Here is a 23,243-nt window from a genome sequence, read left to right on the forward strand (position 1 = left end):
CCAGTTATTTTTCCATCATCGAGCAAACAGAACTGATACCGCACTGCAAGTGCGAGCACCGCTTTGTCATTCACCCGCAGAATTATCACTATTTGCCGCATCAGGCAGCGCGCAAGCGAGAGGTTAGCACAAGGCACAGCCCGTCCCTTCAGCATCGACAGCCGCGCGGCGATTCCTCCTCTTCTCGGCTGGGATATTCCTGGCTGGTGTGTGCTGAGTTGGCCCCAGGTCCCCTTACCGAGGACCTGAGGGACTCCTCAGCGTGGGGCAGTGTCTGTGCGAAGGGGACTGCTTGTTTTCTTTTGGTAGGAGACAGGCAAGACCATTTTATGGCCATAGGCCAAGCAGCCAAGCAGTGAGGAGCTCGTCCTGGGTGCTGGTTTCTTTCACAGCTATGCCGGCTTTTATCAGAAATAACCTTCCCAGACAAACCAAGGCCAAAATGATGGGACTTGTGTCATGATGATGTGATGCCAGAGGGCAGTACTTACCACCAGCTTCCAGCAAAAGCTTTGCAGATCCCAGCTCTGCACTGGGACAGACATTCAACGGAGAAAAAGCATTTTTGAGGCCAGGTGGACGGTGCTGTTGGAGCCCGGGGCAGGAGGAGGGACCCTGCTCGATGCCAGCGCCGAGGCCGGGGTCCCCGTGCTGCTGAACCCCTTCTGTGGCTGGTTCATTCCCAGCCTGAGCATCCCTCAGGGAGATGGGAAAAACCAGGATGGAGACAGAGGGGGAAAACCCAAAGATTATGAAATAAAATGCGGGCAGGGGTGGGAGCGGGGGAAGCGAATGTGAGCAACGCTGGAGGAAACAGGCCAACGTTCCAGGCGAGGAGGTGAGACTGGGCTAGCTAAAAAAAGAAAGAAGAAACCTCATTAGGCAACAGGCAGTTGCTCCAGGAATAACTCAGCACTAGGGGACACTATTGTACCATAAATTGCAGCATATGCTGCAGAAAAAAGTCCAGCTTCTCCCAAGAAACTGACCACCCACTTTCCTTTTTTAGGCATTTCTGACACCAACACTGTACCAGGACGGCACTGGTCCCCTCTTCCCACCTCCCCTTCCATACAAATGCCACAATTTCTAACTCACCTCATGACTGTAACAGGTCCTGTTTCTTGGTACATATTTCTCCCTATTCCTGAGCAAAACCTGATCAGCATTTGCTTCCAGGGTGACACTTTTCTGTGTGCCACAGGGCAATGTCACAAGCCGGGGACAACTGCCCTCACCTCTCACCTGGAGCTGGGGTTCTGCCGAGCCGATGGCAAAGCTCCCTCCTCACCAGTATGGTCTGGAGTTTTATAACTAAATAACACACTGCAGATCCCGCACCTATTTTGGGAAAAGCTAAGTAGAAAATGCCATTCTCAGCAGACTTTTCCGTGCAGAAACCTGTGAGTGGTATGTGACCGCACAGGACACCCAAACACATCGTCCTCACCGAAAGCATCCCTTCCCTCCGAGCGTCTTAAGAACATTTTCTATCTGTAAATACAAATTTATTGAGGTCCCAGCTGTTATTTGTTGGGGTGCTCCACCTCTGCAAGACCTACCGAGACCCCAGTTGCCATCGGAAGAGGTTTGGCTCAAACAGGTCCCTGCACCAGCAGCCCCAGACGGTGCCCCGAGTCCAGTGGAGTTGGGCTACAGCAAAGGCCAGTTTGGCTGGACCAATCTCCAGCTCCGCGAGGCTGGGCCAGCAAGTCCCCCAACATCTCAGCCCGCTTCAGGTACTGCCCTCAGCAACTTCTGTGCTGCTTTAAGTCTTTATTATATCATTATAAATGATTATTATGTGAATATTACTCTCTAGTGCTGTGTATAGATAAAAACCTCTTGTAGGGAAGAAGAATCTGTATGCAGAGACTTTAAAATAAGACACAGAAAACAGTAATTGTTAAAATTTAACTTGTAACATTTTCATTTAATTTTTAGCAATCTTTTTAAATAGTCTTTCCTATTGCACAGAAAACACTGTCATTTCTCTTGCCATAACCATTGTCTCATTGAAAAAAAAAGATAAAAAGAAAAAATACCTCTGGTACAATAAAAATGCTTTGCAACATACATATATATATATATATAGATAGATTTACTGTACAATATTTTAAAATTAGGGAATGAGCATATTATTTCTACATATTCTGAAACTCGGTTTTCCATGAGGATTTCTATTTATAGTTGCACAATGCCTTTAATGCTTGAGACATAACTATAATACTCAATGCTGACCCCTGAAAGGAAGTTTTAGCCAATTCTGACACTTTCTCAAAGCGGGCTACAGTTACATCTTTGCAGTAGAAGCTCTGCCCTCGTGTGGGTTTAGGGGGAACTGTAACACTCCTCTACATGAACAGCTTTCAGCCCTCTTCCACTTTACAGATCCTTAAAATTTTCTCAAGGGGTTTCATCTCATGTTGAAAATCCACATCCATAAATTGTTCTGCAGGTGAATTTGCTTTAAGTGCCTTTTGCTGACCCAGGGATATGCAGACTGTGGTGTAAAGAGTGAATTTACACTCTTCTGTGTATCTGTAAAGATAATTTTTCAAGCAGACACCTGCCCCCAAGCCAAACTCCTTTTGCTCACTCTTATTCTACAGTATTAAAACTGTTTTCTTTATTTAACATCAAGTAACTTCATAACTACCATATCAAAACTTACTTGCTATTCATTTATTAACCACTTTTCCAACTAAGAGTCTTAATCCTACAAGAATTTCTATTTCTGTCTTGATGTATCACGCATCTCGGGCTGGGCTTTGCTCCAGCAAAAGGCAGGCAGCGCTACTTTTCCATGGGTTCACTGGAAAAGCACAGCAATGTCTCCTTCTGTCCAAGATTTTGAAGTTTTTCTTTACATAAGAAACACAGCCCAATCTGTTTTTTCACCATACTGTACTCAAAATAAGGTTCACTTATACCTCACCTGCACTCAGACTCCTGATCTCCAGGTCTTCCTGGAGATCTTTCCAAGGGCCTCAGGTTGCTTCTTTTCTGCAAGGTGTTAGCAAAGTGAACACTCCTGAACAGGAACAAATACTATATATAGCTATTTTTAAAAGGGACTTTTTCTTTTTTTTTTTTTTAAAAACACCCCATGGTCAACCTGAATAAAACCCCCAAAGAATTGGAGTATTAATGCAGATCCTGCAGCCATCACCTACAGGACCAGTCCCACTGAAATAACTTTCAAACACACACTAGGATACTGCAATTTTAAAACTGCTCCAACAGGCAAGATTTTTCTAGAAACTCAGAAAATGCTGGCAGATCTACTGCCCAAAAAAGCATGTTTGAAGAGCTGCTCCTTTGGGGTGGGACAGGGGCTCAAGCCCAAGTTCCTGGATTTGCAGACCCAGGTACCAACCCTGCAAGTCTTACACACAAAATTCTCGTGAAAACTGAAATCCAAAGCAGAAGCAGCTGGGAACAGGGCAGGAATTGTCCTGGCCTCTGCTCTGTAAATAATCTAGTGGCTGTTTGAAGATGCAGTGAAAACTCTGCCCTCTTTATTTGTCAGTAGCTCTCCGAGCGCCACGTACAGCAAACGTTGTGTTTACATTTCCCACTGACTCGGAGAATTAAGACTCTGTGTAGAGTGGTGAAATGAAGCAAATGCCCAAACACAGGCTTTGAAGAGTTTGTTTATGCGAGTTTATCATCACATCAGCAGTTTTCTGGTGCCGGCTGGTGGTGGCTCCTCCATCCTAAGTGGCTGCAGGTGTCCAAGCAGTGCTCCTGGGGAAGGGGCTGGCCATCCCTGGCACTGGCTGTACCATCAAGTAGAAAAACATGAACCGTCCACCATTATTATTACATATTTAATTGCGACGAAGGCTTGCAAGTCTCCATCGTGTCTTCTGGAAGAGTTCTGAGATCTCTGTTGCCTATCTGAGATCTTAGGGGAAGGTCTAGCCTCCTTATGAAGGGGCCGCCCTTCCGTTCTCCCTATGGCTTTCTCCAAAGGGTTCCTCATCTTTCTCTTTTACGGAGAACTTTTTCCTGAAGGCTTGTGTCATGCTGGAGGAAGAAGCCTTCCTAAACGTGGTAAGTCTCTTCCGAAAGTTGCCCCCTGAGAAGAAGTAGAGAAGTGGGTCAAAGCAGCAGTTGGCAGCTGCCAAGGGGAGCGTTACCACGACTGATTTCTGTAGGTATATGGCATCCTCACAGCTGGCATTCTTCAGCCGCAGCACGTGGAGGTGGATCGTACGCAGAATGTGGTAGGGGGTGAAGCTCACCAAGAAGGTGGCCGTCACGATGATGATCATCCAGACCGCCTTCTTGCGGTTAGCCTGGTTCTTCTTCAAGGAATTTTTCAGTAAGGTCCTTATGATCATGGTGTAGCAGATAGTTATGACAATAAAGGGAAAAATGAAACCCACGAATAGGGCAATAAAATCCAGGATCACGACTAGATTGGTCTTCTGAGAGTCTTCTGGGGGTTCGAAGCACTTGGTCTTGTTGCCATGTTGGTACGTCCCGTTTCGCAGGAAGGGAGCGCTTGTCAGGGTGACAAAAATCCAGATGCCGACGCAGACAAATTTAGCCTTCTTCTCCGTTACCAAATTGATGTTCTGGACTGGAAAAACAATGGCTATGCAACGGAAGAAGCTCATTGCAGTCATGAAAAAAATGCTGCAGTACAGGTTGACGTACAGCGCGTACGAACTGACCCTGCATAGGAAGTCACTGAAGAACCAGTTCCCTTTGTGGACGTAGTAGATGACACGCAGGGGCAGGGTGCACACGCAGAGGAAGTCGGACACGGCCAGGTTCAGCATGTACACCTGGAAGGCTGTCTTCTGCCGGTAGGTTTTTATGAGGACGTACAGCACGACGCCGTTGCCGACAAAGCCCATAATGCTGATCATGGAGTAGAGCGTGGAGTAGACTCGGTTTCGGAAGTCGTCGATGGAGTGATGGCACGACAGGTTATCGAACGGCGCCATCATGTTGCCTGGCTGAGGCACCGATTCCGCCCAGCGAGGAATGTCAGCCCTAAGGATGAACAACTCAGATGAGATATGTAAGCAGCATGTGAAAATAAAACGCCATTATTAAATAGGAGGAAAAACTTATCATTTCTCTTACACAGGAGAGAACAGCTGGGAAGGGATGTGGATCTGTGCAGGTCCATGTTATAACTACCCACTACAACCACCTTTCTTAACCTGGTACCAACAACCGGTGAGGTAAAGGTGAGTCACATTTTCCTAAGTCCTCAGTACTAGCAGCATCCTTCTTTCACTGAATTACCAAAAAGCTCTAACTCCTCGCAAACTGAGGTAGCTACTCATTAAAACAGCAGAGAGAAATGACGAATGTGGCAATAGCAATGTGCAATTTAAAATATAAAGACGAGATCTGGATTCTAACGACTGTTCAGTCCTGCCTCTCCGCACCTCCTGGCAACTGCTGCCTCCCTGTGCCCCACCTCCTCGCCTGCCTGCGTAAGGACAGGACACTGCAGGAGAAAGTCTACAAGAAGGTTTCTGAAACAGTAAAGGAAAACTGCTTAAAAAGAAATAATTAAAAAAAAGCCCAAAACCTTTGCTCAGAAGGTGGAAGATGATTCCAAGCCAGAGGCTGCTCAGCGCACGACCAAACATTTGTCGGCTCCCCAGATTCTGCATTTCTCTCCTCTGCTCACAGGTAGCACCATTTTTTAAACTTGCTTTGTTAATAATTAGGTGTAATTACTGACTTTGGAAAAGATATCACCTATTATATCTGACGACCAGGAACAATTGCTGTAGCGGAGGATGCTGCAGGGCTCCAGCTCCCCTGGCACTGCTGCAGCGCCCGGCAGACGGCGGGGGAAGCTGCAGGGAGGTTCATGTCAAGGAGGACAAACCTCCTGGTCTGGAGACATCTCTGCTATCGCCGGAATTCCCTAGCGAAGGGCTGCTTCTTGGGTTTGCTTTTGCACATTGCTTCGATTTACATTAGCAGGTCTGGGGCTCTCCAGAGTGGTCAGACCCTACAGCCAGGGAGGGTTTTTGGATCCACTCAGCCAGTCTTTGGTGAAATTTTATTGTTTCCTTTTGGTATTGGAGTGCAGTGAGACACGACACTCTTAATTTGGGTTGTCCTAAAGTAAAGCAAGAGAAAAATACACACTTACGTATTTTTCCCATTCATTTTCAATTTCTAATGGTTCAAACACAGAATCTCACTTGCAGTCTGAGACCAGGAAAAACGCTGGTGATCAGAACTACAGGATATCTGCAAACTGAAATAACAGGACTTAAGAAAAACAATGATGAAAGCACCAGCTGGGACAAGATCGGTTATGAGAACCCATATATGTGGGTATGCGTTCAAAAGTGATGTTAAAGGGTATGTATTTTCATCCATAAAAATAGTCTGGCAGCATTAGAGTCTCTGTCTCTCTCCAGGATTTACTGGGAATTCAGAGCCGCCCTGGGATGCTCAAGGCTTCCAGGTTTCAGCTATATGGGAGTTTGTACTCTTTGATTATGTGCAATGAACAACATACATTAAAGCTCAACAGATATCAGTGAGGTGGCACAACCTGACACAAGAGAGGATACTTTTTTCCCCGTGGGCTATTTGTGGAGACATAGGGGTGTGCAAGCGCGACTGCACAGAAGTCTTTGGCCGGAAGAGGCAGCCCAAGCCCCAGCACAGCTCTACCCTGCTCTGCCAAAGCCCTACACCAGCATATTGTGCATCAGCACTTACAGGTCACCTCAGCTTGCATAAATTAAGCTTATCTAGTGATGCTCATTGCAAATAACCTGTTCAGCAGAGAGAGGCAGTGAGTTTGCAGCTGTGCCCCCTCCCTGCCCCAAAAAAGCTGCCTCTCGGGAGCCTGATTCTGGTGGTGGCAGAATCCAGACCTCAGCCCCAGCTTGTGTGAGCCTGGGCTCCTCACACATGCACGACAGAAATCCTGGAGCGGGTCTGACCACCACCAGACATCCCTCCTGTGAGCTTGTTGTGACTCCAGCCACCTCTCCTCTGCCAGGGCCAGCCAGCAACACGGAGCTGCTGTTCCGCCAGGCACCGCAGAGACCGAGCCCTGGCTCTTCTGGGAGATGCTGAGAGATCCAGCCTTCATCCCACACCGCCGGCATCCTCGCTGGCCCGAGGTCTTCACTTCGGGACTTGTTCAAGTTATGAAAAGAGCAACACCCAATAACGTTTGAAAATCTCCAAGATAGGGCTAAAATTAAGTTTGCGGTAACGTTGGTCTGATTTTAACCAGTTGCTTAGGAGTGGCAGGCAGCGCAATATTCTCTGAAAAAAGCAGCTTGATCCCCTTCCTTGTTTTTATCTGTCAAGATAATCTGATGCAGGTGATGAAGCTCTTATTACTGCTACTTTTACCTCTGGGTTAAAGCCCAGTGAACAGCCTCACCGAGCAAAACCCTGCTGTGCTATGCACCGTACAAACACATCGAGATTAGCAGCTTAGTTATGTCATGAAAACTCACATAGATAAAAATCTCTGTATTTACCAAGGCTTCACATATCAGTTCTTTCTCAGACATTAAAAAAAAGACCAACACAACCAAGATGTTTGAGATTAAGGGGCTGGAACGATCTCTTTAGCACATTGAGGCTTTTTCTCATCCGCCTGCACCTCTGGGCAGTTATGATCAGTGTGAAAAAGGAGCAGAAAATGGGACAAACCAGGCTGCGTGGCCAACCCCGCGGATAATGAGATGTAATTACTAAAAGCAGTATAGCAGTATAAAAGCAGATGTATAACTAAAAGCAGTAATGTGATGTAACGCTCAGCGAAGGGAAGAGGCTGCAGATGGAGAAGCTGGGGGGAGCTGGGCAGCGCGGGCAGGACCTGCGTTTCCCAACAGCAAGTTTTGGGTCATGTTTTCTTTGTGCCACTAGCGAGGGGTGTCTGCAGAAGGTCCCGCTACTCTCCTGCAGGATAATCAGCTATCCTGCCCGCGAGGTAACCGAGAGAGAGCAGCTCACGGCTCAGCCCATCGCTCGCTCACTAGATAAACTTCCTTATATAATCTCTGTGCCTATTTGTGCATGCTTCTGAAATGGTATTGAGCTGGATTATAAACTTTTTACCTCCTTGGGGGACTAAATTTCAGGCTTTCAGCTGCTATTCTTAAAGACATCAGTAGCCGGTGAACACCTGTGCGAGGCATCTGTCTAAAAGGTGGCTGAGACCTGTTATCTAGCATATTTCTAAACATAATTAAAAACATCTTTTGTAACCAAAAGGAAAACTGATGATTACAATATTGAAGCGGATAGCTGAAGTGTAAGAGCTCCACACCTAGAAATGCATCTGCAAAAAACAAAAAACCCCACAAAACACCATTTCCTAGCTGAGGCTTCACACCATGAAGACAAGTATCATTTCTGCCACTTTTCATTTGTTTAGTGGTGGTTCACTGAACCATTTATTTATGTGCTGGTGAATTCAGCTCATGAGGAATGTACACAAGCGAGAGGAAGCAGCGATGGCTGGGTGAGAAAAGGATCCCAAACTAAGCAAAACCCCAAACCAACTGCTGTTCTCCAAGTCTCATGCAGCACAGCTGGATTTCTAGTTGGTCGTTAAGTAAATTATACTCCATTTAATTACACAATCAAAAAGCATACCACCAAGGAAGACAGCGTCGTTTGGCTCAAGCTCAGACCTAAAGCCCCCACCAGCTCTCAGGAACGCTCAGAGCTGACACGGGCTGAGTTTAACCTTGGGTGGAAGAGGCGTAAGGAAATGCCTCAAACACCGACCGCGCTTCACAAGCGTAAAACCCCTTCTGCGAGGGGGACCCGGGTTGGGCTTAGAAAGAGGAACAGAGCGAATAATCGAAGCAAGCAGCAGCTGGGTTTATTAATTAATGACCCAGCTCATTAGTACCACACGGTATAACGGAGCTCTGTGAGTATTCAGCCTGACTGCAAACCACTCCCTGTGACCGGGACATCGCAGCCCCCCTCCTCCGTCCTGTCGGGGCTCCCCGCAGAGCCCATCACCGGCCCCGGCTCTGGGGGCTTCCCACAGCCCCCCCACCTCGGCCCGTCGGGGCTCTCCGCAGTGCCCATCACCCGCCCGGACCCCGTCGGGGCTCCCCGCAGCACCCATCACCCGCCCCGGCTCTCGGGGCGCCCCGTCCCGACCCGCCTGCGAGGACTCACCGGAGCGGTGCCGGGCGCGCAGCTCCTCCCGGGCCGCCCCTCCGCCGCCCTTAAGCCGGGGCTCGGCCCTCCCCAGCCCCGGCCGCCCCGGGGAGGGGCCCGGCCCGCCCCCGGCATCGCCCCGCCGGGCTCCCCCCACCCCGCTCCGGCCTCCCGCTGCCCTCGGGGGGAACTGGTGTGCGCTGGGGAGGCGGAGGGGACCCCGTTTGCTCCCCCCTCCCCGGTCACGGCGGGGCTGTACCCCTCGGGACTGGGGGAACCGGCAGCTTTCCGCAGGGCTGGGGGGAAGGCTTTGTCTAGGGTGGGGGTGCCCCCGAGTTGCACCCAAAATAGCCCTGCTGGGATAACGCGCCGTGAAAACCCTCTGTCCCCATCCCCGGCTTCTGGGACCCTCCTGGTGCCGGTGAGCCCAGATATGGCCCCGTCCAGCTCCTTGTCAAGGGGCTGGAGCTGTAAGTGGTGACCCCAGGAGCTCCTGTCAAAAAGGCACCCCAGCTTTCGCATGGTGCTGCGGGGTTGGGTTACTACCCGGCCAAATTTTGAGTCTTTTTTTTGGCCCCAGCTCCATTTCGATGGCTGGTTTTGGAGTTATGTGCTCTCTAGGTGAGCGAGGACAGGCTGGCTGCGTGGTTCACCCGGATGGGATCCAAAGAGATGAAGCACACGGCTGGGAAACAGCCGTAGCCTGACAGCATCGGGGTGGGGGGCAAGTGCCAGTGGGGCAACCTTGGCTGTGGGACAGTTGGGTGCCCCATAAAACCCCTGGTGCGCTTGGCTAGTTACTGCGTGCTGAGAAATTGCACTGGTGGAGGCTGATCTTTCCACCTCGTGGCAAGCTGGCTACTGAAAAATCACCACCTACATGCTGAGGAGCCTCCAAGCACTCCGCTGCTCACCTATTAAAAAAAAAAAAGATCACAGGCAAACGTGCTCTGTGCTGATTTCTGGATGCACCGGACCAACATCTGCACCAAAAGAGATTTTTCCTCCACTCGGGGGCAAACTTTGCCCCTGTGCTGTCCTGGGAAGTGGTGGCATCACCCTCCCTTCTGCAGAATCGGGGTTCCCAAAGGTATGGCCAGGGTGATCTTGACCACTAAGACCCGCAGAGCTGGGTCTGGCCCTGCAGCATCGTCAGCCCCGCAGCCCCCGTGTCCGTGCAGGGGATGGGGAGGAGCACAGCACCCTGCCAGCCCTTCCCTGCAGTGGGAGGGTCACACAGGGACGCTGCGCTGGCCAGGGAATAGCTCTGATGCTCATCAGGGACACAGAAAGGTAATTTTCTTCCATGTGATCCCAGCTGACCTCCAGTAGTAAGTCTAATATTGAGCTTTAGCTTCTCATGGGAAATAATACTGAGTAAATATACTTCTTCAGAATTAACTTCCAAAGTGGCAGGTAGAAAAAAAAAGATAGAAACCAAGAGATCCTGTAAAGGCTGCTCTCTGCTCACGGGGTGTATGTGCCTCCACGTCCTCCTGTTCTCATGGTACCTCTGTGGTATGAAGGACATGTGCGTGACCCTGTCCAGGGGTCCCCGAGGCTGCTCCTGTCCGTGGCCCATTTTCTGCTCAGCAGGTTTCCCCACAGTGTTATTTAGCAGTGCTCAGTGTAGGAAGGAAACATCCCCGCTATAGGACTTGCTCTCCCCACTTGGCATGGGATGCACCCCATCGCAGCGTAAGGGGCTGGGGAGAGATGGGGGGGAAGGTGTGTGGGGAGAGGCAGAGCGGTTGTTTCCAGCCCTGCCTCCCCCGTGAGCCCCTCGGACCCCGCTGCCCCTGCACGTGGCTTGGCACGGCCCCTGGCTCTTTCCAGAGGGAAAGGATCGTGAAGTTGTCCCAGCTCTTTGCATTCTCGTAGGCTGCTTCTGCATCTTCAGTTCTGGCACAACACTGGGTGATAACATTTAGAAAACCCCCACTGATGGTTGCGCAGGGATGTCTGGGCTCCAGGGCTTCCCAAACCCTCTTTTTCTCACTAACAGGGAGTGGATCCCAAGTCAGTGACAGAGGGGTGAGTGCCAGAGCCTTGGCCTGGGGCAGGGAATGGGGCCAGCAAGCACAACCCAGAGCCAAGCGTAGCCCCGTGCCAGTGCTGAGGTGGGGAGGTGGCATCCAGGTGCTGTGCTGGGAGAGCTGGAAGGGTCCAGAGCCAAACAGCTGCTGGGGAAAGGCTGCTGGAGAGCACTAATTACACATTTTGCCACCTCAAACCTTTTAAGTCAATGGTTTAGAACGAAATAAATGCCACCATGTCAAGCAAGTCATGATTGCTCTTTAGGAATGAATCACAAATAAGATCAACAGCACGTGGGCGTCTGCTCTCGCGGGGGGTAGGTGGGTGGTGGTCTCTTTGGAGACTCTGTTATGGCAGGTTCTGCCGGGGCTGCACGGTTTTGGTTTTGTACTTGTCACTGCCCTCAGCCACTGCAAGCTGCTGTTCGCCATGCTCTTACTCTCCTTTCTTCACTGTTTTACATCACACAGGGAAAGCAAAGGCTTGGGGATGGGCTGAGTATGATGACAAAGCCCTTGTCCACCTGGCACAGGAATTACAGACCCATTACAGACCCATTACAGACTCACCCGGAGGTTTTGCAGTACCGAGCACTGCAGCTGTGCCTGCTTCCTCCAGCTGCCATGCCAGGTCTTCTTTTCTTCCTCTTTCACTTGCATCTTTTCCACCCCAGTATGTCCCAGAAGGTTTTTCTACTGAACCCAGCAATTTGCACTTTTGTTGCAGGTCCTTGGCACCTTCTCACACCCAGAATGTGCAGACTTGCTTTTCAGACAAAGCCGTGGTGCTGTGGAGGTGACGGTTCCTCTTTTGTGCTCTATGAACAGTGAAGGTGTGTGAGAAGTAAGTACACCTCGTCCATCTGCCCTTCCTGAGAGCCCTCCCCGCCTTCCTTGCCTACCCCATGCACAGAAAAGCCTGACTGTCCCTCAGCAGCCACCTGGCAGCACATTAGGAACAGTCAAATCATGGGATAATTCAGGTTGGAGGGGACCTCAGGAGATCTCTAGTCCAACCTCCTGCCCAAACCAGGCCAGGCCAGGCTGCTCAGGGCTTTATCCCACCTGGTCTTGAGGACTTTCAAGGATGGAGGTCCAAGGGCCTCCAAGACTGGGCAACCCTGCCCCGCCTGTGATCTCCTACTCTGTGAATTGGTTCTGTAGTCTGCTTTAGTTGTGGTGCACATTTTGGTATTACTCCATTCTGCCATTCCTTCTGCTTTTTTTTTTTTTGGTAGCTTTTTTGCTATTCCTTCTGCTTTTTGCTACTCAGTTTTGTTATTCCTTCTCCTTTTTTTTTCTGTTCCTTCTTCTTTTCTTGTCCACTCTTTACTCTCCAGAACAAGAAGATTTCTAGTTGCAAGGTCAGACTGTGGTTGCTGTGGGATCAAGGAGGCTGCTGCTGCTCCAGATGTGCTGCAGAAGAGCCAGAGTTTTGGCGTGGGGAGGGTTTCCTCACTGGACTCCTAAGAGCAGGTCACCGACCCTGACACCTCCATGCACCACGGGGACCTCTGCACTCCAGGGAAAGGCTGGATCCATGGCATGCAGAGCCCAAGAGAGGACAGAGCAGACCTCCTCGGCTGTGGGGCTGTGGGTAACTGTCTGGGGACAGCCAGCACTGCTTGGGGGGACAGGCCACGATGACTCTGCTCCCCCAGTTTGTGCAGGGGAAGATCTTCAGGGCACTCAGGGCGGAGTGCTTCAGGGAAGTGGCATCAGTGTGGTGTCTCTCACACACCACACAAGGTCACCTCCTTGCTCTTCTTCCCCTGCTTGGTTTGTTAGAGCCTTCCTGTAAGCTGGGGTCTAAACCGAGCTAACGTGTCACGGGGACCAACAATTCAAAGTCTCAAGATGATGCAGAGTAGGTTAGACAAGGAATTGGGAGGGGGCTGTTCAAAGGATGGAGGAGATGGCAACAAGAACATGTATGGATAAAGGCCCAGTGTGGACAGGGGAGATACCCAGAGGAGGGCAAGGGAAGGGGAGGACCCCCCAAAGAAGCCCCTGGATGCACTGCCAGAGAAGTGGGTGTGAAGAAGACCCCCCACAAAGCGATCTCCATCAGGTCTGGAGAATGAGGTTACACATGACCTCTCACAAGGGGTTGGGCTTGCAGAATTAGCCCAGGCAGGACTACGCGGATGGGGAGGCTTTGGGAAATCCAGGTTCGTGGTGTGGAGTGTGAGAACCTGTTCTTGGAGGCTGAGGATGGGTCAGGAGGAGAGGGGCTGGGTCTGCAGTGTGGGTGTGCTGTGCTGAAAGTGTGGGGAATGATTAAGAGAAGGTGGCAGGATCAAGGATGGTTTTGTCTAGCACAGCTGCCAAGATTAACATTGTGTCCTGAGGGTAGAGATCCTGCTTAGACGTGGGAGCTCAAAGAAACAAGGGCTGGAAAAAAGGTAAGAAGCTGTAAATTCAGAGGAACATGAAGCAGAGGAGGATGAGGGGGGAGTTGTGAGCAGAAAGTTAGTAAACTACCGGAGCTGAGAGACCTCAGTGTGAAAAAACACACAAGGGAGTGACAGAGTCTGAAAGAGAAGGGAAACCCCTAAAAACTTGCATGATGGGGGTGGGGATGGAGTGAAGGCTGGAGATAAAGAGATAAAGAAGAAGGAAGAGAGTTGTAGAGCATTTTGGGAGAGGGATGGAGGTCAGCAAGGGAAGGAGGGCTGCACTTCAGGATTTGGGACTGGGTGAAGGTGGCTGTAACCTGTCATTTCACTTCTAACATGGCATAAAGTGATTTCTTCGCTCTCCTTCAAAGTCGCTAAAAGTCTGGGCTAATTAAGCGACAATTTGAATTCGGCCATACTAGGGACCCAGACGCAAGATGTGTCTGGAAGGGGTCACTTACCTACGTTAGTAAAACACACCCCCCCGTGCCGAGGGGAGGAACCAGCCTCCTTGCCCTGGGAGTTTCAGAGCCCTTTAGAAAGCCGAGTGATGCGGCAGATGTTCACAGCCACAGTGATGGTGCTAATTGCTGGCACTTCCCGTAAGTCAGCAGATCCCTGTGAGCCGTGACTGCATCGGAGGCATCAGCTCTTTCAGTATTTCACCAGAAGAACTTGCCTAGATAAGATACCTTTTGCCTCTGGGAAAGACTTTCCCTGATAGGAAGGTGATTATTAATTAACAACAACACAAATTTTAATGGCTTGGCGGACATCTGGAGGCTGAAGATTTGTTCTGTTAGCGCTTATTAAGAGCAATTTGATGCTTAGGCTGTAAATTGGTTTGATTCCCTTTTCACAGGACAATGGGATAAGGCACAATTTAGGGGTACGGGCTTTGGAGGTCTGTCTGGGACCGTCCAAATCTGGAAAAAGCCTGCTCATGCTTTAGGGTTAAGGTAAGTGGCCACTAGCACTGACTGACCTTCCACTGCCACCTTCTCCTGGATCCTGACTGCCTGCAGCTCCAGTCAGACACCAGACTCCAAGATGTTGAGCCCTTCATTAAATATCATAAATGTCCTATCAATCCAGCGCACTGACTGCTGCTTCCTTTACTGCTGGAGTTCCAGGCAACCTTCCTAAACACCTAAATAGTTTGCAGCCTGAGTGAAAAAGCTCTCCAGCTTTGGCAACTGCCTTCACAGTGGCTATTTAAGAAGGAGACATCAGAAAGACAGCGTTTCCTGATAAAGCAAACATCCTTTTAACAGGTTGCTGTTTCTTTCCTCTCCTGGGACTTCCTAAAATAGGTTGTTTCTCTTTGAATTTTGTGTGAAAAGGGTGGTAATCTCAACTTCATTTCACACTCACTCAAAGTTATTTAGCATAGGCTGGGCTCTGTGGCACTGGGGGAGAATGACCAGTGGCCATGTCACCTGCCAGATGCACTTTCTAGGGAAAAAGAGATCTTTTTCTGGGATCGGGGATGGGGACCTGGGCACAGCTCTGCCTGCTCTGGCTTCAAGCCAGCCCCAACCTGGAAAGTGCATAGCTGCGGTCCCTGTGCTCTGCTGAGGGAGGACTCATCAACCCAGGCACGTCCTTCCCTTGACGTGGATGAAATAAAGCCCATGAGGAAAGCGGAGGAAATAAAGGAGGAACGGGGCACAGAAAGGTTTTGGTTTGTATGGTGGCCCTGGATTGATGGGGGACACTCCCATTGCAAAGGGATGGGAAAGTTGCAGAGAAATGGAAGGTTTGGAGATTTTACCCAAGTGTGAGAGGAGATGAAGAGTCTTTTTTATGCAACAATTTCCGTGCCTTGGTGCCTGCCAGCCTGTAGTCAGCCTGAAACAAGTGGCTTTTGCTTCACATCTGTGCAGGAGCTGCTCAGTCAGGGCTATCCCCTCCATTTCTGAGCGATGGTGAGCCCGGAGTCAGCCCCCAGGTTGGCTGAGTTGGTGTGTTTGGTGGCAAAAAACCACAACCAAGAAATGATGGTATCAGTGGCCAGAGCCAGATGGGTTATCCCTCCCTTGTTCTTCATCAAGCTTGCAAACGTGATGCCTTATTTGGAAAAGTAATTTCTGCTTCTTGCCAAGGATATACAATCCCTTTTCTGCTCTGTTCTTGCTATAAAAGTTCCTGCAAGGGCCTCCACCCAGGAGGACCTGATTTTCCAGGGGACTATCGCTTATTGTCACCTAGACCCTACAAGACATGTCTCTGTTTCTTCTCTGGACCTGACACAGAGACTTGATGTCACAGTTCCAGCACTGGCTCTGCCTTCCACTTGTTTTTTAGGGATCAATGTTCATACGCATGGCCCATCCTGGCAGCTGTGAGAAGCTGCTCCATCCCAGCCATAGGAGACCAATGAAGCTCCCCGTTCGCCTGATTTCTGTGGGAGAAGAATGGAGCTGGGGAACTTTCTGCCAAGAAAACCTCAGCCCTTGTCACTCTCTCAGATCATGAAGCTGTTGGTCAAATCCTACTGCAAATACAACACTTTTAACTAGCTGCTGTGGAAAGGAGGACTGAGACAAGATGCAAATTTGGGTGAGATGGTAGAACATCTTCAGCACTGTCTCTAGTTAGCATTTTTTGGTTTAAAGCACTTGCTCTCCTGGGATGAATAAAATAAATTACTGTCAGAAACGACTGCAAGGACAGCATTCAGCAATCCTATCGTTGTTAGCCTAAATATTTGGAGAATTATGTTATTTTCACAGGCACAAATCTCTTCACAAAAGGAGGCAGTAACAGGGATGGCTGACTAATCTGGGAAATGACAGAAGACATCAGCCAGGGAACAATGTTTGTGTTTCATTGAAGATGACAGGGTTCGTGTGGTTTCCACTCAAAATGCAAACCAAAGGGTGAGAGTTTGTGCTGCCTTTTCTAAGAAGTGGAGCAGAGGTTGTGGCCCCTGCTGCGGAGGTCCAGGTACAGGTATGGGGCTGCCTCCACCTCCCTGGGGTGCTGCAGCCAAAGGGCTTCATGGTGTTCCTGCAGCTGGGTGCATGTCCACTCTCCCTTAGACTGACCCACACCTGGGTTTGGAGGGGTCTTTGGGACAGGGAGCAGTAATTTCAGGGTCTTCTGCCAGGGAAAACTTCTGGAAGTTGGGCTTTTAGGGACCCCTTAACCTGCTCCGAACCTTTCACCTTGTGGAAAATGAAAGGATGGACTTGTCGGGCCAGAACTCCAGACAAGGACCCAGAGACGTCCTTTTGCTGTGGTTCAGCTGGTGAAGGACCTCAGCAAGCCATGAGAACTGGTTCGTGTGCAACCAGCTGATCGTATTCATCACACTCCATACGTGTTTTTAAAAGAGAAGGTTTGGATTTTTACCTTTCTGTAGGCATCGTGGATTGGCCTTGCCAGATGCTGAACACCTCCAGGTCTTGCTGCGTGCGATGGCAGGCAGGGATTCCCAGTGTCTAGCGTCCTGAGCCCCGTGCACAGCTAACCACCTTAGAAAAGAGAAGAGTTAAAGATATCATGAAGACTTTTGGACTGCTGATTCAAAAAGCTGGATTTCCTTGGGGTTTTTTACGGTTCCAATGTGTCAACCTGTAATAGTAGAACATCTGGCAAATTTTAAATGACCAGCTTATCCAAAGGTGTAAATCACAAAGGCCTCCACTGGTGCTCAGGTCTCGCTCCCCTCACCCCGGGGAGCCTGAGGGATGCTCCCGGGCTCAGCCAACACCCTGGATGCCTCCCAAAGACGGAGCACTCGGATGGTGGGGATCTGCCGGCCACGCTAAAGTCAGTCCCTGAAGCAGCCCTGGCATGAAGTGATCTAGTGTGAAGGAAAACCTGGGGCTGATTTCCACAGGGGTGTGCTCGTGAGGTAACGGGGAACTGCTCTGTTGGAAGGCAGGTTCCTATCTGGGTGGGTGTTTCCCAAGAAAAGCCTCTGCTGGAAGCCCGTTGGCAGGGCCTACAGTTTTATTTAAATACAAGTAGATTAACATGATCTCTGATGTTCTGTGGTAATTTACTTGACTGATATTGTGACATAGGTAATTATCTGGCCATCCTCAAGTACCTAACAGCAATGTATATCAAATGAGGCACTAGATAAATATGGATTTAGTTAATTGTAAGGTGTCTCTTTTACCAATGTTAAGATTCAGTAATGAACATCAATTTGCCTTTCAGTTTAGATTTTTTAAAAATTTCCAAGTGATACAAGCCCCGAAATAATTTTGATGCCAAAAATTCACATATTTTCATAATGTTTATTCCATTCCCTTTCCAAAAAGAGAAAGTCAACTTGCATATACTATTTCCAGCTTTTTGGATTACTTTCCAAAGGAAGATTAAAGCTAAATTTCCCCATGAGAAATGTTTTCTTTTGCACTGTTGAATTTTCCAGGAGTAAGTTTGTTTTCTCATCTTTCAGAGAAAAAGAACCCTGGTAGTTTATGTAATCAGAAAGCTCTGCTATGAACATCAGTGAGTTAAAATGCTACTTTACTATTGTGGGTGGGGAAAAAACTGTAACAAAATACTCTGATAGACTATTGTATTTTTAAAAATTTGTACATCAGAATATTTTTTTACAAAAAAAAAAGGTGGTAAGAAGTAATAAAGCTAGTGTCAGTATCTGAAACAAAACTAGAAAATTGAAACACAACCTTTTGTCAGTTTGAAAGTAAACGCTAGTTCAGATCACCTGGACAGAGTCCCAGTAACCCAGATTATGAAACCTAAAGTCACTGCTGACCTGCATAGACCCTCACACCCAGTTCCAGTCTAAGGGCCAATAAATGCACCTTAGGTTTGTTCCATTCTGGAAAAAAAATATTAGAATGATAGAATACTTTGGACAGATTTGCATATAATATAGATTTCACATCAGTTCTAACAAAACCAGGAGAGTTAATAAAATTCCCAGCTCCTGATAGATGAAGCCTCCGGGAATGGGAAAATGTTCTGCTGCTTTTGCCTGAAAACGTATCACCCACAAAGCGACACTGAACATTTCTCATTTCTTGACTGGTGTGTCTGCAGTGTGACTTGTGAAATAATGGAGACAGCACAGTGAAAGCTCTATCTCACCCATCTGCTGAAGCACTTACTTGTTACATGTGCAAAACAGGAAGAGGAAGCAGTAATTAGCTCTATCAGGACAGCATCTCCTGGCATGAAGGGGGAGAGAAATAAGATATTTGAAGGATATAATTAAAAAAATAGCAAAACTAATGTAACAAAAGCCTAATCAAGCTCTCGGAGGAAGGAGAAATCAGGCTGCAAGCCATGATGATGGTCAAACACACACGTCCATGCCTGTGCAAGGAAAATATCAAAGGAGCTAATGCCAACCCAAAGAGAAAATGACCCAATCAATCAACTTCGAGTCAAAACTAAACTGTAGCACATAATGAGACATCCGGCATAACAATGATGAATACAGATCATCAAATATGCAAAGTAATTTGGTTAAAATCACCAGAGGAAATAATATTAGAAATTTCCTGTTCTTTGAGCACTCAAGTGCTCATCTTGTTGGTTGGGTTTTATTTCTTGTTGATTTCAAAGGAAAAATGTAAAGAGAAATCCCCCTGATGAATGATGACGTACTTAGGCAGGCTCTTTATTCAAATGTGAGATTCAGATAAGGGAGCCTATATACCAGGGATCTGTGAAAAGATGCTCTTACAGCTACTGGCGTCCATCTGCAAGACTTTTGTATTTCTGCTTCTAGAACAGATTGCAGAAGATACCACCGGGAAGTTCTGTGAACTAGTGGAAGTTTGGGCTTCAATAGTTACATCCTCTTAGTTCCTGGATGTCACTGGTGGAACTACCTGAAAATAATTCACGTTCTTGGTCAGACAGATGAGTTGTGTCACATATACCACCACGCTGAGGTACTTTTGCTCTCATCCAGTTGCTATCCACTGCTTCAAAACTTCCCATACTTCGGTCCCATGCTTTTCGCTTGGATTTAATTAGGTGCAGCCTCAGCCTCCTAACAATATTCCTGGCCATAAGCTTCTGATCAGCCCTGAAAGTGCCTTCCCCAGGCTGTGAATCAAGCCCTTCAATTATATAACCTGCTGCTCTCTGCGGCTGCTCTTATCTGATGTGCTGAGGAGTTGTTTTTTTTTTTTTAAATGGGTATTTGCTCTAGACGAGCTCAAAAGCATCATGCGTTTTGATGTCATCCTGCTGTAACTCTCCCGCTGCTCGAGCGAAGGCAGCGCTGCCTGCAAAGCCCTGGCACCCCTGGGCGAGAGCATCACCGCTCCCTCCCGAGCTGAAACGCCTGGCAAAAGCGATGGACGGCTAAAGGGCTCAGTGGTGCATGAGCATGTGATGCCAGCACGATCTCAGGCCTTCATGGCAAAGGAGAATCACAGAAAGGAAACACGAAAAACTTGTGAAATGTGTTTCACCTCCGGGGATCACGTAAAGCACAAAGTGCATGGGATCATGTTAGTCCCAACTGTCACGTGTCTGATCCTGGACGGACAACTGCAGCCTCCAAAGCTGCCCATCAGGAACCTTCTGTAGGTGTTAAATTCACATCCCGCAGACTGTTTACGTGAGAACGTTCCACTGACTGCAGTGGAAGACATCTTGCTGTCCCAGCGATGGAGCGAGGAGTGTCCTTCTTCCAACCAAGCGTGATCTCTATTAAATACACACGCTCAAACTGTCCTCTACCATGCACATAAAATGCCATGAATATGCTTTAGGATAGAACAGTTCAGTTGGCAGGGACCTACAACAATCATCTAGTTCGAATGACACTACCAGGACTCCTCCTCAGCTTGGTTTGGAGATTGCCAGTATTTCTGGAGTGAAGAATCTCAGCTCAGCCCCTCTTAGACACCAAGTGCCAAGTCTCTTTGCCTGTGAAGCGAAATAGCTACAAACCACACACAACTTTGCCAGCGTAAACCAAGCATTAATTTTCATTCAACGATGTTTATAGTACCTGGATATTTTCACTAATCACTACATTCATGCTAATCTCAGTCCCATTGTTAAAAAATTATAATCACAGGCTGCCATAGTTTTACAACTCACCATTTCTTGTCAAACCGCTGGTGCAATATCTTTCCAAAACCTTTGGTATTTTTTTCTCTTTATTAATTATATTATGTGATCCTCAGTATTTTGAAATGTACCTGAAGGTTTTGCGCTTTGATATTCTTTTCCTCTGGTGGAAAGAATTAATAACACATTTAAACCAATTACATGTTTTTTCACACTGGGCTCATTCAAAAATCATTCTCGGGCAGATAGTAGAGAACAACGGACAAGCAAGAAACAAGCCTTTGTGATTAGAAAGTAAAAAGTGCACTGGAAACTGCCTAAACAACTTCCAAGGACAGTGGTAAAATTAATGGGTTAGTAAAGATGATTTTTAATGGCAGATCAAAAAAAGCGACTCTACGGTTAGAGCGCGATGTCTTGCCCTTGGTGTGTTTTACTGTATTTCTTGCAGCAAAGCACACACAGGACACAAGATGTCTTTGTTTCTATGCCTGTCAAAGTCAAATTTTGCAGGAAGAAACACTCCCCATTCTTCCTGACATGGGTGCAGGACTGGAGAGGGTGCCAGGATGTCTCCATCCTGTCTGCTCTAAGACAGGGACTAAACCCCCAGTCCCACCCACACCGAAGGCAGTGGACAACACAGTTTTATCAGGGTGGTTTTGTTTCCTGGCAGTATGTCAGATCTTACCCAGCTCTAGTTTTAGTTTTCTCCCAGCTTACAAGGCAAAAAAATTTTTGGCAAGTTCAGACCGTGAATATTGAAAAATAATAACAAAGTTCCTCAGAAAAGTTGCTCTGCTGGTTCTCAGGAAAAATGTTAGCCTTTCAAGTCTGAGCAAAACCATGGGACTCACTTTTCCTCTAACGTTACTCCCACTTTCCATGGAACAGAAACGAGGAGCAGCCATGGGAAAAGGGATTTCTCCATTAAAATTTAAAACACACAGACTTTACCCATCAGCTTCAGCTAAGCATGGACGCACATTCTACATAGTCACATATGTTGGTCTAATTTCTGGAAACCAAAATCTGCTTGGGACACTTCTCTATCAGAAAGTTATTTGAATGTTTACTCTCAAATGACCTTTTTAATTTAGTACTATTATTTCCAGTTCTAACCTGAAGTATCACTTCCAATAATTATTCTCTCATCCCGGTGTTAATAACCTCTGATTGTTGCCTGTTCCCTCTTTCCCTCCCTTGCCTGGGCATTTCTAAATCACATTGCAAATCTCTGGCTGTTAGGTTCAGTGAAGTGTATTAAACCTCTTTGGTTTGACTTCAGATGTCTTTGGCTATTTAGTTGCTTTTAAGACTTTTATCCATCATCCTTCCTCTTTCAATGCCTCTGGCTCTTTCTACTTTCCTGCTCCTTGCTGGTGTCCTTCCATCTGCTGATAAGCGTTGCCCAACAAGCTTGCAGCGAAGGGCCGTGGCCTTCCTGTTTACCAGCGCGGCCTTCTGTGCCAGTTCAGATCACACAGTCCATCTCCTGCACACGTCAGTCTGATTTACAGCCTGAAACCACCCATTTCGGTACCCGCTGCTCTTGCCTACCAACATAACTGCAGCATCTGATCAACTCCCAGTCCAAGACATGGTCGTCTGCAAGATCTCCCTGGGCGGAGAGGAAAACCACCAGTAAGAAGTGACCAACTAGCTCTGGAGATGCAGCCCAAAAGTCATTCAGCATAATTCCAATTTCTCTTCCTCTTTTGCAGCCAGATGAATTGCATCAACATGACCGCCAAACCAGAACAACCTTGAATTAAAAGAAATGAGAAGAAAAGAATGTAAGATAGGACTAGCCGTACAAGGAAGCATGGAACATCAGCTGCACCAACTGATTGTCCTTTTTCACAATTCTTAATTCTCTTTAGTACCAAAGCTTATGAGCTCCACCTGGGTAAAATAAGGGTGTTTCATGCCAGAGGCATTAGTTTTCATGTTCCTTTATGATACCAGGCTAGATAAAGTATCTTACTATGAACAAGAACTGAATTTCTAACAATTAATAAACTAATTTGTACAGCCACGCTGAGGAACCATGAAATATCCTTCTTTCTGATTTGGGAAACAAGACAAAAACCCGTAAGATGAAATGAAGGAGAGTATGGAAGTGGAAGGAAAGGAACACATCGGAGGTGCTGGGATGTAATTGGGTTGAGAAGCCTGCCGAGGGCAGGAGGCTAAGTAGAAATATATTCTTTTGTTTTCCACTTTCACTGAGATGTGTAAGCTTCAGAAACCATTTGGTGTGAAGCAGGGTTGGAAGGGCTGAAAGGTAGTCTGAGCCTGTGCCTGCGTTTCTAACCCTAAAGAATCACCACATAAAAATGAGTCTTGCTAGCCTCAAGCCAGACGACACTGGAAAACCCGTCCTTATTGCAAAAACCCACTCAGAAGTCAGTCAGTAAAGGCCTGTAAGGAACCATGCTCAGGTTTTTATTATGGAAAATAGTTCTTTACTTTTGTAGACCTATTAATTCTGAGTTTGAATCAACAATATATTAAATTTTGTGGGCTTAACATATCAAGATTCTTGCTTTTATCTCTAGTTGTGGTTGCCCCAGTCACTTGCTGGTAGGAATAGTCTCAGTTTTCTAGGAAATGCTGGGTCATGCTAACTTGCTCAGCTGTC

General features: G+C 47.8%; 1 protein-coding gene across 2 annotated transcripts; it reads right to left on the reverse strand.

The window, feature by feature from the left end:
- Positions 1 to 1,907: 1,907 nt before the first annotated feature.
- On the reverse strand, positions 1,908 to 17,031 carry CYSLTR1 (cysteinyl leukotriene receptor 1). 2 transcript variants are annotated; one of them, XM_074882849.1, is made up of 3 exons: positions 16,934 to 17,031; positions 11,748 to 11,995; positions 1,908 to 5,010 (listed from the first exon to the last, which is right to left on the reverse strand). In XM_074882849.1, exons 2-3 carry the CDS (start codon positions 11,801 to 11,803, stop codon positions 3,933 to 3,935), a joined length of 1,134 nt encoding a protein of 377 aa, XP_074738950.1. In that variant the 5' UTR covers positions 11,804 to 11,995; positions 16,934 to 17,031; the 3' UTR covers positions 1,908 to 3,932. The 2 variants fall into 2 exon arrangements, with proteins under 2 accessions (XP_074738950.1, XP_074738951.1); XM_074882850.1 differs by lacking the exons at positions 11,748 to 11,995; positions 16,934 to 17,031 and adding an exon at positions 9,160 to 9,197.
- Positions 17,032 to 23,243: the final 6,212 nt, after the last annotated feature.

The sequence above is a fragment of the Strix uralensis genome, chromosome 13 (genome assembly GCF_047716275.1).
Source record: "Strix uralensis isolate ZFMK-TIS-50842 chromosome 13, bStrUra1, whole genome shotgun sequence".
NCBI classification, from domain to species: domain Eukaryota; kingdom Metazoa; phylum Chordata; class Aves; order Strigiformes; family Strigidae; genus Strix; species Strix uralensis.